The sequence below is a fragment of the Cavia porcellus genome, unplaced genomic scaffold (assembly GCF_034190915.1).
Source record: "Cavia porcellus strain 051 isolate PalLab524CR breed Dunkin Hartley unplaced genomic scaffold, mCavPor4.1 scaffold_19, whole genome shotgun sequence".
NCBI classification, from domain to species: domain Eukaryota; kingdom Metazoa; phylum Chordata; class Mammalia; order Rodentia; family Caviidae; genus Cavia; species Cavia porcellus.
This window is the reverse complement of record NW_026947502.1, coordinates 24,058,444-24,075,694: the sequence shown is the minus strand read 5'-3', so window position 1 is coordinate 24,075,694 and position 17,251 is coordinate 24,058,444. Positions and strand designations below refer to the sequence as shown.

The 17,251-nt window shown below is 41.9% G+C and overlaps 2 protein-coding genes across 3 annotated transcripts in view; one reads left to right on the top strand and one right to left on the bottom strand.

The window, feature by feature from the left end:
- The window catches only part of Dock2 (dedicator of cytokinesis 2), a 410,327-nt gene that overhangs the window by 180,886 nt on the left and 212,190 nt on the right, over positions 1-17,251 (bottom strand). The gene's annotated exons all lie outside the window — the stretch shown is intronic.
- Positions 1-17,251, top strand: part of Insyn2b (inhibitory synaptic factor family member 2B) — a 110,369-nt gene that overhangs the window by 81,581 nt on the left and 11,537 nt on the right. For both annotated transcript variants that reach the window (XM_063230759.1, XM_013156198.3), the window contains exons 2-3: positions 6,743-9,004; positions 10,387-10,461. In XM_063230759.1, the coding sequence (XP_063086829.1) occupies positions 7,659-9,004; positions 10,387-10,461 (1,421 nt within the window). In that variant the 5' untranslated portion in view covers positions 6,743-7,658. The remainder of the gene's footprint in view (positions 1-6,742; positions 9,005-10,386; positions 10,462-17,251) is intronic.

Below are 17,251 nucleotides of genomic sequence, written 5' to 3'. Positions count from 1 at the left end.
TCAGACACTGAGCTACATATTCAGAGTCTGCACTGCAGAACATAGTATAAGGAGAAAGGATGGAAACCATTCTCATGGTGGTACAGAAAAAAGGTGATAGAGACATATACACAAATAACGAAAACTGTGTAGAAAGGTCAACATAACAGCACGTAGAAAAATCAGAGAAAGATTTCATGACATTTTTCCAGATCCCATGTACATAAGGCTGGATCTTAATTTTACCAAGTAAGTATATTCATGCTTAGTAATAGTAGAGTCCATTACCTTTGTCCTCTTGACCAGTTGGTGCAGGGGTGGGGTCTGGGATATAGACTGCGATAGACTTCCTTTTTCTTATTAAGAAAGTTGCTGGGACAATCTTCAAACTGGAAAAACACATGCAAACTTGGACCAAGCATTAACTCTTTGATGTTAGATGGGTATGCAGGAACACTTGCCAACAAATTTTTGACCAAATAATTAACTCGATACAAATGAAAAGAAACGAACACTTTGAATTGCAAGGCCTAGGGATAAGTGATCAATGGTTATTTTAACATGCTTCCACAGCTTCAGCATAACACCTAGCAGCTTAGAGGATGAAAAGAGAATTAGACATAGGCCTCTACTCTAGGACAAATCCTCTAACTAGGGAAATAAAACCAACATAAAATAGCTCAAAGTCTCATTGATTAAATGGACAAAAGACTCAGAGTCTCCATCAGACCTCAAAGGCTGAGGGCAAAAAAGTTGGGTTCCAGTTCTATCCGTAGGATTTAAGACGAGTCATCTAAGTCATCTGAGTCTGATTTCTCTTCTACAAAACAGGGACAAAGCTTTCCAATCTCCTAGTGAGGATTGCATGGGATTTGAAAATGCTCTGTAAGTAGAAAAGGGTGATATAAATAGTAAGGGATATTATTATTGGCTGTAAGTGCAGAAGGAGCAGGACATGGCCACCTATCACCAGAGCCATTCCTGCAAAATAGGTGAATTGAGAACCTCCTACTCACAAACCAATGATTTCCCAATACCTAAAGCAGGGGTAGCAAACTATGGCCTCCCAGGCCAAATCTATTCGGCAACATGTTTTACAAAGAAACATATCTAAATACAGTCACAGCTACTTGCTTACACACTGTCTGACTTCTTTCCTACAACAATGTAGAATTCAATGGATCCAACAGAGAACATGATCAGCAAAGCTGAAAATATTTACAATCTATCTGGCTCTTTATAGAACAACATTGCTGACTCCTGGCCTAAAGGATTAAAGTCAAAATGCTAGTTAACACGAAAAGCACTCTGATACATAGGCAGGATTTGGATATACAAAGTGAACCACATATCTTCGTCTGAATCACTCTCCACCTATACAAATTGGTACCACCTTCCAGGTATCCATTTCATGTGAGGTGGGCATTACAAGGTCTTTTCTTGGTACTACAATAGAAGTCTGGCCTTATTCCTCTGTGGAGTCTCCTCATGATTATTACAGTGCCCATATCATAATAGGCTGTTGATAAAGCTTAATCAAATTAAATCTGAGCCATAAATTGAGGAAACATAATACGCTGAAGGATAGACATAGTTCATTTGTCCCAGAGACCTAGTGATATATCATTAAGGGGAAAGAAAGTTGGAAGTGAATTAATTCATTAATTCTTAATCAGTTAGTTATGCAAATATTTATTTCATGCCATCCATAAAGCTATTTACTGAAGTCAGGCTACATGGCATGTAGCTCTTATCCCAGTTACTTGGGCAATGGAGGCAAGAGGACTGTTTGAGCTCAGGAGGTCAAGGTCAGCCTTGGTAGCATAGTAAGGCACTATCTTTCAACATAAAGAAATTTAAAATGTAAACCAAATTGTTTCACATTATAAAAGCTAATGCACATCAGACAGGACAGACTCATATTCATTTATTCTCTAAGAATCCACATAACATGTGTTCTGTATCAAACTGGAGGCAGAGAGCAGACTGTCATCTTGTCCTGCTCTCAAGAAGCTTAAAGTCTAGCTGAAGAGGCTGGGAGCCTACAGGTAATCACAGTTTAAGGAAAGACGATGCTAAATATGAAAATGTGGAAGTGACAGGGAACAGCAGGAAAAAGGATTCCTGGGAATGCCAACCTTGTACATTCCCTCCCATAAGCAAATCTATGGAGCCATTGGATGGCAGGATCCAATGGCAACAACAATAACAAGACAAGCATTTCAACCAGGAGCCATTGGATGGCAAAGATCCGCTGACAAGTAAGTGTCTCATGTGTCCATAGGGTTCTCTTTGATGAACCAAGACTGACTGTGGTGACCATTTCTGATTCTCTTGTTCAGTTCTCCCAGAACAACTGTGTGGTTTCAGGAAGGCCACGTCATTTGTTCCAGGTCAATAATCAGAAAGTGGAAGACTCTGCTGCAGGTACTCAGCAACTAAAAATGATTCCCTTAATCCATCAATGCACTGCTTAAGTATACATGAGAAAAAAGAACTGAGAGCACAATCCAGAGAAAGTCTAAATTTTGTGATCTACAAAAAGTGAGCTAATTTCAAAGGCAGAGTTGGCATGTAAACAGTTGGTTTGTGGTCAATAAGCCAATAATCAAGGGAGGACAGAACAAAGTGTTGCAAAGATCAACACTAATTCCCAGCCTCTAGGCCCTCAGCGGACTTCTGTGACCACTCTGGGGAGTGATTCTGGACTCTGGCCAAGATATTAATTAAGCCCTAACCACCAAGGCCCAGAGAACCCCTTAGCAATTAGTAGACAGCTGGGAGCCTATGAGACTTAAGGGCACCCTGAGGGTTACCCCTTCTAGCTAGGTCCACTCCTCAGGACAGGTCTGTGCAGGTCATGGGGGGCACTGGCAGTGGAAGACTCAGAACATCAATATCTATTTAAATTAAAATTTGTTTATTCCCTAAATTCCTTTAGCTCTGTGTAGGACACAAGAATTTCTACGTTAGCTGGATTATTCAAATTTTCATTTTCAACTTTTCACTCTGCTCATACCAAATGGAGTATGAAGCCAATAAATATGAAAAAATGCCCAATTATGACAACACTTCATAATAGACCAATCAAACGCAGTGTCAGAGGTGCTGGTACGAAGGCCTTACTACAAAGCAATAAGTTGCAGATCAGTAGAACTTTCTCGAAGGCAAACTAGTAAAGTGATAATATCAACAAAATATAAAATGTATGGCTATTTTGACCCACTAATTCTTCTTTTAGCAGTGTATTCCAAAGAAATAATTTGAGAAGTGCTCCATGGTTCACATAATACAAAAATTTATGGCATGTTTAATAATTCTTAATTTTGAAAACAACCTAAGACAACCACACACAGAAAAAAAATTATTTGAATAGATCATGGTATAACTAGACAACAGAGTCCTGTTAGCCTATCTCAAAGATAACAAAAATCTATACTCCATCATGAGAAATTTCCTTAAAGTTGTCCGGTGACAAAAATACTTCTGTCTATAAATCTACCCATACATGCAATGCGTGTGCAAGCAATGCCCAGTGAAATCCTGAGAATGAACTTCACCAAATTATTGGTACAGACTGGCTCTTGCTAGGTAGTGAGGTTTCAGGCAACTTTTTTCTTTCTTTAAAAAAAATCTGTATTATTTGAATTTTTACAATGAATATAGAGTATCTTTATGAAACCAACAGTTTGTAAAGAGCAAAAGTAAAGATCTAATATGTATACATAATTTCTGGGGAAAAGGGTTAAAATCAGAGGAACAGCTGCGTTCAGAAGGGAAATGGGGAGGGAGCTGGAAATCTGCTGTGACCTTGATTAGGCCGATTACTCCTTTCCAGATGGGGAAAGGCAAAAAGACCCAGCATTAAGAACCTTGTTCCAAGATCAGACTTCAGATTCAAATGTCAGTGCTATCATTTGTCAGGCGAGTAACTTGGGGCAAATTACTTACCCTACTTCTGCACCTGAGTTTCCTCATTTATAAATTGGGGGAACTGACAGCATCTGCCTCTAAGAGTGTCACCAGGATTAAAAAGCAAATGAAAAGCTCCTATCACAATGCCTGGAACATCATCAATATTCAGTGTAACTGGTGCTTATGAAAACCAGCTTCAGACAACCGTAGCTTGTGTGAGTTAACATTTCTGAAATGAAGCACTAATGAACAGTTAAAGAGAAGAAAAAGGCAAGGATAATTAGGCAAAGAAATCCATAAAAAGCAAACATACAAATATCTAAGCTCTGCAGTGAAAAGTATGATACTCAGATCTCAATACCTCACTCTGCACAACGGTCACCATAGACAGCAAGACATTTTGAGGATTAAATGTCAAGTACCAGTAGAGTGCTTGGCAACAGTTTTTAATACATATGTGCCACTATTAATAAAAGTACTAATTATTTGACTGTGGGACAAGTAGTGTGCTCCCTGTCCCTGCAAGGATTCAGACAGGCTTAATTATTACCTTAGGAGGAGGCACAGAGAGACAGGACTGAATTATGAAATGAAGGGGTGGACGACTGGATTCTTCTACACCTGAAAATCCTAAGTGAAGTCATTGCAACATGGGAACAGTTTTTAAAAGTGGGTTTGTTTGGGATTATTGTGCCAAGTGACTGGGGCTTCCAGCTGTTGCAGGGTCATTTCCCTGCAAAGTTAGGTGATAATTCTCTCAGAAGTTACCTCTGCATTCCAAACAGGAGAGGCAAGTGAGGTAGCTCCCCCAAACTCTGCGTATTCTGTATCTTAGGGGTAGCTCTAGCTGCTCTTGTTCAGCCACACTTGGGTAACAGAAGCCCAAGCACATTGCAGAAAGCTATGTTCCCTCTCCCCATAAATCACAACAGCCACACACCATTTGGCTGTGGGGCAGTCACAACAGCAACACTGGGAAATGTACACTGTGGCTCACTGCCCACTGGGCTGTGGGCTAAGACCATTGCAGACATTTTCTTACTGACATCTGATCAGACCCAGGAGTTTGGGTCCATACTATTCACATTACCTTTTTAAAGATGAAAAACACAAAGTTCTTCAACCAGTCTGGACGGGGTCTGAAGCCCGATCTAAGCACACTTAGAAAATGGAAGGTAGTCGCAAGGGCTGATGATAAGATGACAACTCATATGCACTTTAGATGAATCTGAGTCCCTGTCAGGGCTGGTTATAGTCTCTCAACCCTACGAAGTCAACTGAACCCCCTAAATGCAGCTTGGGAGGAAATTCAATTCCGTGGTGGCACCCAACTCAAAGGCCCACGAAAAGCAGAGCAGAAAATGCAATCAACAGCCCCTGAACTGGAGGCAAAGGGTTCTTGCTTCAAGAACGCAGAGGTCTTGATCTGCATGTTAAGGCTGCATGCTGCGTGCTGCAGACAAGCTGCTCTCTTAATGATCCAAAACACGTATGGAGCATTAATCCTTCATTTTAAGTCTCTTGATCAACCAGGAAGGTTTGAACTCACCCCATCCCAGATCCCTCCAACTTATAGCAGACTCTTTGCTATGTTTTGCTATTGCAAGGCTTCTCTCAGATTGAAAGAAACATTTAAACTTGGTTTTCACATCACTGATATTATTTGTCCATGTACCTGACAGAGTCCAAAGAGGGCAGAGACAGAATCTCCTAGGTCCCAATTCCAGAGTTCTCTGAACCTCCCTGTGCCTGTGTTCCTCATCAGCCCAAGGAAGATAGTGACACCTCAAAGGTTTGTTGTAAGGGTTAAATGAGGTGATGCAATACTGCAAAGCCTTTGGGGTGGTAGGGTTGAGAGGACAGGCTCTGGGGTCAGACTGTGTAGGTTCAGCTTTAGCTCCATCACTAGCTGGGATTCTTTGGGCACATTACTTAACCTTCTGGGCCTCAGCTTCTTCAACTGTAAAATAAGACAATGACAGATCCATGTCTTCAGAGGAATTTTGTGATGAACGAGTTAAGGCCTAGGAAGTGCTTAGAACAGCACCTGTCACATTAGTGAGTACCCAGAAAATGCGAGCTGTTATGATTAATGTGTGTAAAGCCCTCAGCATGGTAAAAATAAGTGTTCGATAAATGGTGGTTGTTATTGTTACAAGGTACACGTTCCTCAGAGGATTTCATGCACATTTATCTCTTGGAAAGCAATAAAAATGAAGATGTTAGGGGAAAATCTTGTCCTTAAGTAAATGTTGCAGTCATATTAGAGAAAAGCCCTGGTCCTCTTGCCCTTGCAGGACATCCATGCTTGGATCCTCTTCTTTCAGAGAATCTGGCTTTCACCCTGCCCTTCCGTCTTCAACAAATGCCCACTGAGAACCTATAATAACCAGACAAGGTAGACTAGGGATACCTAAGCAGTGACTGGGCTGGCTCCAGCCCCTGCTCCTGGAGTTTACAGTGGAGTGGGGCAATATACATTTTAAATACATATTCAAGTGATTATTTAAGAACAGGTGCAATTTATGTCTGAGAGGATGTGATAAGAATGCAATGTTCTGCAGCTCTGGTGATATGGGTGAGGACAGAATTACTGAAAGTTTCCTAGAGGAAGTGACATTTAAAACCAGGCCTTACAGGTGACTAAGAGTTGACTGGATAATGACTGGGAGGGGGAGGAGGAAAGGACCCAGGCAGGAATTTTGCTTCAGAACCCATTACCTACAGGTGGCTACCCGCTAGGAGTACACAGAGAAGGGCAGTATGGCTGACTTATTCCCAAGCCTTCCAACTCAGAATACTCAGCTAGGAGGTTGGAATTTGTTGACTGTGATCTCTTGCTTTTCAGCGAGCCTTTCCTTGCTGCTTGCAAAGACTGCTCCATCTCAGATGCTTCACCACGGACCAAGTGAACACTGTTCTTCGTTCCACATCCCAGAAGTGGCAGACATGGCTCTCTTTGGCTCACATGTGAGCTTCACCCAAGATACCAGGTCAAGGAACTCTGCCCTCTGAATTTCTCTGATGCCTCAGTACCATCCTGGCCATTCCCTACTGGGTTTTGTGAGGCTATTAAACAAGACAAGTTTCCCTCACGGAAGAATAGGGGAATAGCATGAAAGGAAATAATGGCCCCGAAGGAAGACTTTGTGATGGACATAAATGAGGATGTTCCCTTAGGAGCATCATGTATCATCACAGAAGCAAACTCCAAGGTCATTTATTTTTTCACCTATCTACATGCTACAGAAAGAAGATGTCTTTGACTCCCATAGTTTTACATTAGAAATTGCTGCTCTGGGAAACGAAGGGGTATGTTCTAGACCCAAGAATTCTTCCGGAATATACACTTTGGGAGTGTGGCACTGTTCCACAAATAGAACTTTGTCTTTTTCTTCAAGACAGCAAATTTTTTCTGGAATCAGACCTGCCTCCTCTAACCTGCCCTGATAAACATCCCACCAGCCCTCTTGGTAGATATCAGATGTTTAAAAGTTACCCTAACGCACTGTTTATCTAAGTGGCAATTATTACTGCAGTGGAATAATATTTTAACTGCAAGGAAAATATTTGAGAGGGCTCCCAAGTGGAATTTATAGGCTGGGAATGGCTGTCAGGGCATCTTATACTAAGAGGAGTGGACCACTCCAAGCTGGCTGGCAGTTCTCCTGGTCTGAGATGCCTTCAATAGACGCTACTCCAAAGACCTAAGGGAGATGTGCCCTAGAGAAGTGTATGGTTCTCTTCCTTTCCACTGAGGCTCAATGGCCCAGCAAAGTATGAAAGTGAGACCTGTGCTCCTAAAGCGGAACAGCCTCGAGTCTGTGGAGCTTGTGCAACAACCCCACCACCGCAGGAGCAAATCCCAGCAAGTGCGATTCAAGGAAGATGGGACCACTAAGAATCAAACTGGCGTAGCCGAGGTTGATGCCCACACTCCTGAAGACCCAGCTGAGATGGGGAAGACACAAGCATCTAGGCACCATCACCCCCCCACCTACTCTCTCTCCTTTCCCCGGGCCCAGAAGGCAGGGGGCTTTCGGAACATCGCAATCCAAACCTCCCCCAGTCTCAGGAAGCATTTCCCAGTTTTGAGAAGGAAGAAACTCACATCCAGCAAGTCCCTCGTGGAAATGCCGACAGCACCCCAAAGTGCCATCCAGGTCAACGGCAACTTCTCTGAACAAGACCTAATGTCTTCTGACCTTGCCTATTTACGGCTGGCTCAGCATCTTGTGGATGGCCCTCGAAGGATCAAAGTGTCCCACCCGTTTCTGCCTCAGTTGCCCAAGTTGCAAAGCAATGGGCCTGTTAGCATATGCTTAGACGCTGGGACTTGGAGGGGCTCAGAGAAAGCAACAGCTGCCATTCAGGTCCCAGAAGACATCTATCACAGTCCTTCCTGGGAAACTAGGGAGTCCACTGTCAGCCCAGACAGGCTGGCTCAAATAAACAACTCAGGACCCCCTTTGGTTGACATGTGTCCAGGTGATAGGAAAAAGATACTGAGGTCAGATTTAGAATCATCCCCCTCCTGCTTAAATGCCACCAGCGGTGCCAACAACATGTCAGGCACAGGGAAACTCAAACCCGAATTGCTTTTGCCCAAAGACAATTCTAATGACAAAGGTCTTGGCCCACTGTCATCGCAGTCAAAGGAAACATGCATTCCCTTATCTCCACGGACTCACAGTTGCCCTGCACCAGATTCCCACATCCAGACAGCTCATTCAGGAAGAGCCTCAGACTACCCTGCATCAAGTGATGGTCACCAGAACCCAGTGACACTCAAAAGTAGCAGTGCATCAAAATCTGCCCCTTTGTGTCAGGAGAAGATGACAATGAATCCCACTCAATCAGATATTCTAGAGCTTCGGAGTCGTCCTGGAAGTGATCAGCTCTCACCTTCTCTACCAAACAGTGAGACCAAATACCAGAGCAACAGGGAGATTAGTGGCATTAATCAGATTCACTTGGCACGGGGTGAACTCTGTGACCTCCAAGGCCGGCTGCAATCCGTGGAAGAATCTCTGCACTCAAACCAAGAGAAAATTAAAGTCCTTTTGAATGTAATTCAAGACTTGGAGAAAGCTCGAGCTCTCACTGAAGGGTAAGGTGAATTTTTTTTTTTTTTAATGTTAAAAACTACCAAGTAGTCATTTGCCAGCACCAGGGCAGAGAACAAGAGCACTGGTTTCCATTAAATATGATGTTGCCAAAATGTTTGAAGTTCATTGTTTCTCCAGATCAGAACTCACATTTTTTCCCTCTGCTTTGATTGGATTTCATTTAATTCTAAGCATTGGTGGGCTTGGGTGGTATACTAATCTGCTTTGCACTGCTGTGACCAAATCCTAATATATTCAACTAATGGATAAAATGTTTATGTTTGACTCATGGTTTTCAGAGTTGACTGGTCCCAAGGTGGAAATATTATGTTGGAAGAACATGGTAAAAGGAAGCTCCTCAACTGGTGGCAGCCAGGAAGCAGGGAAAGAGCCACAGAAAAAGGGGCCAGGGAGCAAACACAGGACTTAAGGTCACACCCATATGACCCACCCAGACACATATGGAAGCGTGCTCTATTAATCTCCTTGCATCTCTCAAGCCAATCAAATTGACAGTCAAGCTTAAGTATCACAAGTGGGTTTTGTTTTGTTTTGTTTGCTTTTGTTTACAGATATCAGACTGGGGATGGGCAATAATGAAGTTATTGAGTATCAGAACTAGTTTTTATAGAGTGGAGGGTCCCATTGAAAAAGGATGAGGGAAACAACAGCAGGCAGGAATGCCCCGGATCCCATCTTCTTAGTGAGATCCTGAATTTCCACAATACATTTGTCAGTGCTGTTGTGTTTCTCACAAAGCCTTGACCTGGTTATTAAACTTCCTGCTGACCACCCCCTCCTCCACTGACCACTTTGATGACCAACTCTCCATCACTGACAAATTCAGTGGGAGTTTAAATGAGATCACAACTCTGAAGAGAGGGAAATGCTGTCCTGAGTAATGCAGCACCGTGTGGGGAGGAGCAGGCAGTGATGTGTGTAGGTGTGAACTGCCTGTTCCTCCAGGAGCCACCCTCTAAGGACCGAGAGGAACCCACAGCTAAAGCTCATCAAAAGGGTCAGACAGAAGTAACTACCTGGCATTTGCTATTAGCAGTCAGAATCTATATCACCTTGGAAGAGAAAACACTGTGATGATACAGAAAGAGATGAACTGAACCAAGGGTTAGAGATTTTAATAACCGTGCTCTGCTCACTTACGAAATATGTCTTGCACAATGCTGTGAGCAGGAAACCCCTCAGATTTGAAATGTTTAAATGTATATAAAGCCCTGTTGGATTGTGAAGTTTCTTTGTAATGGTCATGCAACTTTGGGACATCATAAATGCTGTGCTGTAGGGACTAAGGGATGGACTGGTAGAATTCACTTGTTTCATATGGCTTTTGCCTGTAGATTTATTCAGCCAATGTTCTATCTCACAGGCGCAACTTTTATCGAACTGGCCAAGATCTCAACAACTGCAGTACCTGCCAGAATACAGCGTGCATCATATACAGGTACCTGGCTGAGACCGAGGCCTGCTTGGCAGAGCACACAAGCTGCAGGGTCCACTGAACACTCTAGTAATTCTCTTAAAAGTAAGAAGTCAAGAGACATGAAAAGGTGAAATCTGAAACTTAAAACACATGGTATTTAACTATGAAATGTTAACATTCAGTTCCTAGACATGGATTGCTTTGTTTTTTTTTATGTTTGGTCCATGAGAAAAATCCTTTGGATGTAACCCATCGTACAGTTATAAAACTCGGAATGCAGGCACCCTGTGGGCTCTGCATGCATACAATATTTGTGTCTTATATTGGGAGATGTGCATTATAATCCTCAGAGAAATTAAGCCATCAGTCCAGGTCATGCATAGTAAAGTGGCCAGACTCAGGACTCACATTTAGATTTTTCTAATTCCAAACATGACCTCAATTACTCTACTGCCTTGCCCCTCCCTCCATAGTAGCTCTTCTGTGCCAAACACTGTATGTCAAAAACTGTGCTAAGCACTTTGTGTTCATTTCTATGTGTGCCATTTCCTTCCAACATGAGTCAACTGTGCTATGATAAAGTAGATTTTTAGAACTGACAGATGGGAAACATATACAGAATGAAGAACACCAAGCTTAGAGTCAAAAGGTCTATATCTGAACCCTTGACTCTGATGTCAGTCAACTTGACCTGGCCAAGTTTCCTTATCTGTAGAGTGGTAAAAGTAATCCTATTCAGAGTTATCACAAGGACCCAGTGAGATAATATGTGTGAATGCCTTTTGCAACTGCAAACCCCTGCACAGATCCAAAGGGTCATTACTGTTATTACCAGAAAGATCAATGCCTTCTCAGCTGGAAGCCTGCTTTGGATGGCACGGTGGAAAAGTGGTCAAAAGTAGTCATTTCAGTTGATGACATCTAATTTTGTCTGACAAAAGTTTATGGTTTTGCTTTCTGCATTACTTTCCTCTTTTCAGTGAGAATGGCAGCTCAGGGGCTGAGAAAATTGCAGCCCAATTGGGTTGCCTATGTCTTCTTTCAGAGATTTCTCATTCTCTCTGGAAACATCCTTGAGATTTCTCCTAATAAGGGATCATGTGCCTGGAGTCTGGAGGTGTTCATACTTAGGCAGGGTCCTGGGTGTCTTCTCATTAAAACTGTCAAATCCTCAGATGGAGGATGCAACCACAGGACCATGTTTTCTCACTCTTCTCCACAACATGCACACAAACGCCTTTAATCTCAGTGTGAAGTCTCCCCTCAGAAAAGAAAGCTGAGGGAAATTTTGCAGCCCTGGAAACTATCAGTAGGCAGACTTATCCATTATTATCTTTTCATGTGTCTATCCTAAGCAATCACTAGGATGACAAAAATTATTAAATATCTTCACAGATAGGGAAGACAAAACAGTATTTATCATAAGCAGGAAGAATTGGTTTGAACTAACCTCCATTTATATTTTAGATAGTCTCTCTTTAGGCAGTCAGATGATGTCTTTTCTATTACTGTAAAATGCTTTTTTATTTGGCTTATGTAAGTCAAAGAGGCAGATAGCTATCTCCCAGTTTTCCTTGTGTTTCATGACCTGGTCTTGAACAAGTCATTTCTGGCCTCTGAGTTTTTTCATTTGAAAAATGAAAGCCTTTAATTAGATGGTCCCAATCTAGTTGTGACTTTCTGTTATTCCAAGCTGAATTAAAAGTGACAATATTTAGTTAAACTATGACCTTCTAACAAGTCTGAAAATGTTAGCTTTTTTTTTTTTTTTTTTGGTACTTACTACAAACATCCCAAGCAAATGTTCTAAATTAGGTTGCACCCCTGGGTGAGATAGCAAACCTTCACACACACCTTCTCTTCAAAAGAATACCCATCGTTTGCATATATCCCTCATTGCCATTCAAAGCCAGGCTGTTCTCTCAGCCAGGATCCATATCCCTGAATCCAAACAACTGCAAAGAAATGGGCAATTACACTGATGAAAGCGAAGAGATCAGAACAACATTCACATCATAGCAATGGCAGCAAAATGAGAGTTGTCATTTTTTAAAAGAACATTTCAAGTGACTTCGAACTTGTGTCATGTCCTAGAAAGTCAGATCTTACAAGCTAATGAATAAGTGATGTGAAATGTTCAACCGGAGGCCTTGTTAAGCCTCAGTGTCTCTCCCCAGTGATGGATGGGCCCACTGCACGTCATTGTACATAAAGCACATGGGTGCATGATGGATTGCCCACTGGGCTTTCTTCTCTAGAGATCTTCTGCTAAGTTAGCAACACATATGATTTTCTAAGTGGATTGCCCACAGGCCCCATCAGCCAAAGGCTATGGCTCTGCTGTTTGCTCCTATCAAGACATGTGAGGTCATCTGGTTCTAGGCAACTCATTCCCTCTACTCCCTCCCTGGCCAAGGAGCAAAGCACCAACACTGGTGCGGACGTCCCAAGCATGGCTCTCCAGGACTTCTGGAACTCCCATCCACCAGTGAGAAAGACTTCATTGACTTTCTATTTGTTTGCCTTTTTAAAAACTGAGCTCCAAGAGAAGGGAGTAGAAATAGGCTCTAATCTTTAAGCTGCTTCCAAGCTGTATAGTCTTCACTCACTTTTCTCACTGATCTTTAGCTTTAATCCTAGGACAATTTACCCAAGGGGCTGAGTTGTGGTATACAAAATTAAATAGCACTGAATTACTTAGTGGGAAAGTTGTTCTCTTTTCAGATTTATTTCAATCCTTCTGATGACCTGGAGGGGGAAATTTGTGTTCAGTGCCAGAATGTCTTTAAATCCTTCCTAATGCTTGCATATCACCTTTCTTTGCAAAGAGAAAACAGGTCTCAGGTTCCTAGCCCTGGGCAAGCAAAAATATCTAGCCAGAATGTAATAATTTTTAATTTCTTTATGGAAACTTTTAAAACTAATCCTCTTAAATATTTATAGTAAGGGATGCAGGTCCCTATCTCAAAGTGATATTCCTATTTGGTATAGTTGCTTTTCAGGTTTAAAATGTGAATTGATTTAGAGACAAAAAGGTTAAGTAAATAATTGGGCAGATGGTATGGGGAACCTTATGAAAACCATGAAGGTAATGAAGCACTGATTGAAGTTGGGGACCACTGCCCTCAGGGACTAACTCCTTTATTCTTCTCAAGGCCATAAAGTCTCTCCCAGCACACCCCTCCTTCTCTCACCCCGTTCTCTGCTCCTCCAGCCATATCTCCCTGCATTTCATCATTTCATCTTCATGATCATTCTAAAAATAGCAGAGCCTCTTTGCTGGGTTTTGACTACATGGCTCACACATTTCTTTTCTGGATATAGTTCCCAGGGAAAATCTATTTGGTTTAAGCTGTAAAATGTTTCTAATATCTTAAAGGAAAATAATAGAAGATCTATTTCAGAAAAAAATTTTATCTACCATCCAAAAATGTTGCTTTAAAAGTAGAAATGAAGCGCAAGCTGCAAACACATAATTTTCAATAGGAGGAGAGGTTGCCTATGTAAAATTTCAAAAGTGCTGGAGCAGAGAGAAAAACAGAGAAACAATTGTTTGTGTGGGTCTGCTTGGACAAATTATTCCTCTTCTCATCCTTAATCTCTTACTGTTGGTTTTAATGGCCTTCCTGGGGTACTAGTTTCCCCTGTTCTTCCTAAGAGGAAGGAACACACACACACACACACACACACACACACACACACACACACATTTTCAGCTGACCACAGACTCCCACTTAATATCTGTATTAGTCAGTTTCATGTTGCTATAATAAAATACCTGGTACAACTGACATTTAAAGAGAGAAGGTTTATTTGACCATGGTTCCAGAAGTCTCAATCTAAGATGCAGCAGCCCATTGCTTTAGGCTTCTGGTATGAGCAGTATATCGTGGCAGAAGCACACGGTAGAGCAATTTGCTTACAGCATGATTTAGGAGAAAGATCAGGATGAAGAGACCAGAGTTCTGTAGTCCTCTTCAAGGCTGTAGTGACCTAATAATCTCCCATAAGGCTCTACCTCCTAGATGTGAACAGCACCTTTCACCACCACCACCAGCACTACCCTGGGGATCAATACACACGAACCTTTGGGAACATCTGTTTAAATTATAGCAATATCATAAGGCACCCAAAATTTATCATATCTCAAAATGTACACTTTGTTTTCACCTACAAAATTGTTTTTTTCCTTGTATTCCTTATTTTGACACCAATGACCATTCAGTGACTCCATAAAGACACTGCAGCCCCTACTCACAACACGTATCAAGTTAACTACCAAATCTACTTGCTGTATCTAGTTCCTTCACTCCAGATCTTGTGCTATGAATCAAGAAATGCCCTCAATATTTGTCATCTGAATGTTGATTGATCTTTTGACCACAGGTCCCCATGTCCTCTCCAAAATAATTTTCCATGCAGATTGCTAAATTATGCCTGAAAAGCAGTCTGGCCATATCACTGCCATGGTAAACAATTTTTCCCTGGTTCCTGTTGTTTCTTTTTTCAAAGTCCTCTGAATGTAATGCTCAAGCCATATACCTGGTACATCTGCATTTCTTTCTTTCTTTCTTTTAACTTTTTAAAAACTTTTATTTAACTTTTTATCGGTACCGGGGATTGAACTCACGAATGCCTGCTTGCAAGGCAGGTGCTTATGCCGCTGAGCTAAATCCCCAGCCCCCACATCTGCAGTTCTTCTCGTGTTCCAGGGAACTACTCAGCTGAAATGTCCATCAAGACTCAGTCCATTTGCATGAGTTTTTCCACGGTCTTATAACGCCCATTCAGTGCCCCTTTGTCTGACATTTCCAACTCTTGCCAAGAAAGTCAGTTCCTTGGACAACCTTATATCCCTTCCTATGAAGGACCCTCATCCATGGCATGTACTTTGCCCTGCTATCCTATCAATCTTAATGGATTGCAATGCAGTTTATGAGTTACTTTCCTCCAACAAATGATTAGTATCTCAAAGTCAGAGAGTAGATTCTAATATGTAGGTGGTGTGCGACAGATTCTTGTCAAAGAAAAAAATACATATATTGACTTAAATAGTAATTGAAAGCAGTGGAAGTCTTGACACAGCTTTAATCCCCAAGGAAAAAGTCATTGTTACCATTTGTGTGCACTCCTCTTGGGTGGGGACACCCGAGAGCTGAATTAATCAAATATTCTTAGTAGGAAAAGAAAACTTCTATGTAGTAAATTCTCAGTGAATCTTTTGAATCAATTCAAATAATGGCAGGAAACAGTGCATGAATTGTCAGTTTTAAAACACTTGGAACACTACATACACTCAATGAGATGGAACCTAATCAAATCTTCCTCTGATGACTCAGACAGCTTGCTGCACTTTCATAGGACATTGAGATCTCATTCTTCATGGCCATCTAACATTATTGCCTAGACCTCATCGCTGGCTGCCGCTGGAAGGGCAAAGCTTCACTGTGGAGAGCCACAAGACTCCCTCCAGGCTGAATATCTCCTTTTGTTGGTATCTGAACTGTTCAGTGATCTCAAAAGCATTGATTTGTAGGTTTCTTGGTTAAACATCAAAACCCAGGATAGCAAGCAGAATAATGCAGAGATGTCCATATCTCAACTCATATCCTGTGGATATGCAACCTTATCTAACAAAAGGTGCTCTGCAGATGTGATTAAAGATGTAAGATGGTGACAGTACCGTGAGTGGTCTGGGTGGGGTCCAGATCCTCACAGAAATCTGTATAAGGGAAAGAGGTTGACTAAGGACTCACAGGGCAGAGCAAGAGAAGTGAGACAGAGGCAGAAGCCAAAGTGATACAGTTAAAACAGGGAATGCACGCAGTCCCCAAAAAGCGGGTAAAGCCAGAGAATATATTCTCTCAGAGTCTCCAGCAAGAACATAGCCCGCTGACATCTTGATTTGCAGCCTTGGAAGGCTTCTGGTCTCCAGAGCAATAAGAGTAAAATTGGTGTTGTTTTAATCCATTACATTTGTGGTAATTTGTTTCAGCAGCAATAGAAAACCTGTACACTCAGATTAAATCCCTTGATGCACAAACTCTGTATGTCTCACTGAAGGTCAATTTATTTGACTTTGATGATTTTACAGCTACAACAGCTGAGGACAAGGGGCATGAACTTTACAGAAAAAAAGAAAAATGGCTATCTCCTACTGAGCATCCATTATTCACTGGTGACTTCAAAAACTCTTTGTTTCCACACTTAATCCTCACAAATATTCGAGATAGATTAAAGTATGCCCATGCTACAGATGAAAAAACTAAGGCTAAGGGAGGGTCAGTCACTTGTACAATGTTTGAGTTAGGGCACTGAGGCTGATAAAAACCAAGCACATGTTCAATTACCATACAACTAGGAATTGTAAAACTAAGATCAGAACTCAGCTCTGACTTTCTGCAAATGCAGTTCCACAGCATGTGTCCTTCAGAGGCCTGACCATCTGATGGCTTTGGGGGCTCAGCGGGATGTTCTGTCACTGCTGAGTTGAACTGCAGGCCCTAAGCAGTGCTCACAGAGTGTGACCACACACCATCTGCATCCAAACTGCCTGGCTCTCTGTTAACACTGGTTGTTGGACTTCACCTCCAGGGCTACTGCATCAGGAGACATTGGGCAGGTGTCTGTAATTGGAGCAGCCATCTTGGAAAAGGCCAAAGCTGAAGAAACATTAAAGTAGGTAAATTTGGAGTCTTGAAGGAGATGACAACTGATTTACTAGGTTTTGTGACGACCAGCTGACAAACAGAAAATAATGCAGAAACTAGTAATTTTAATGCATCCTTGGAAAGAAGAGTCTCCTGTTTGC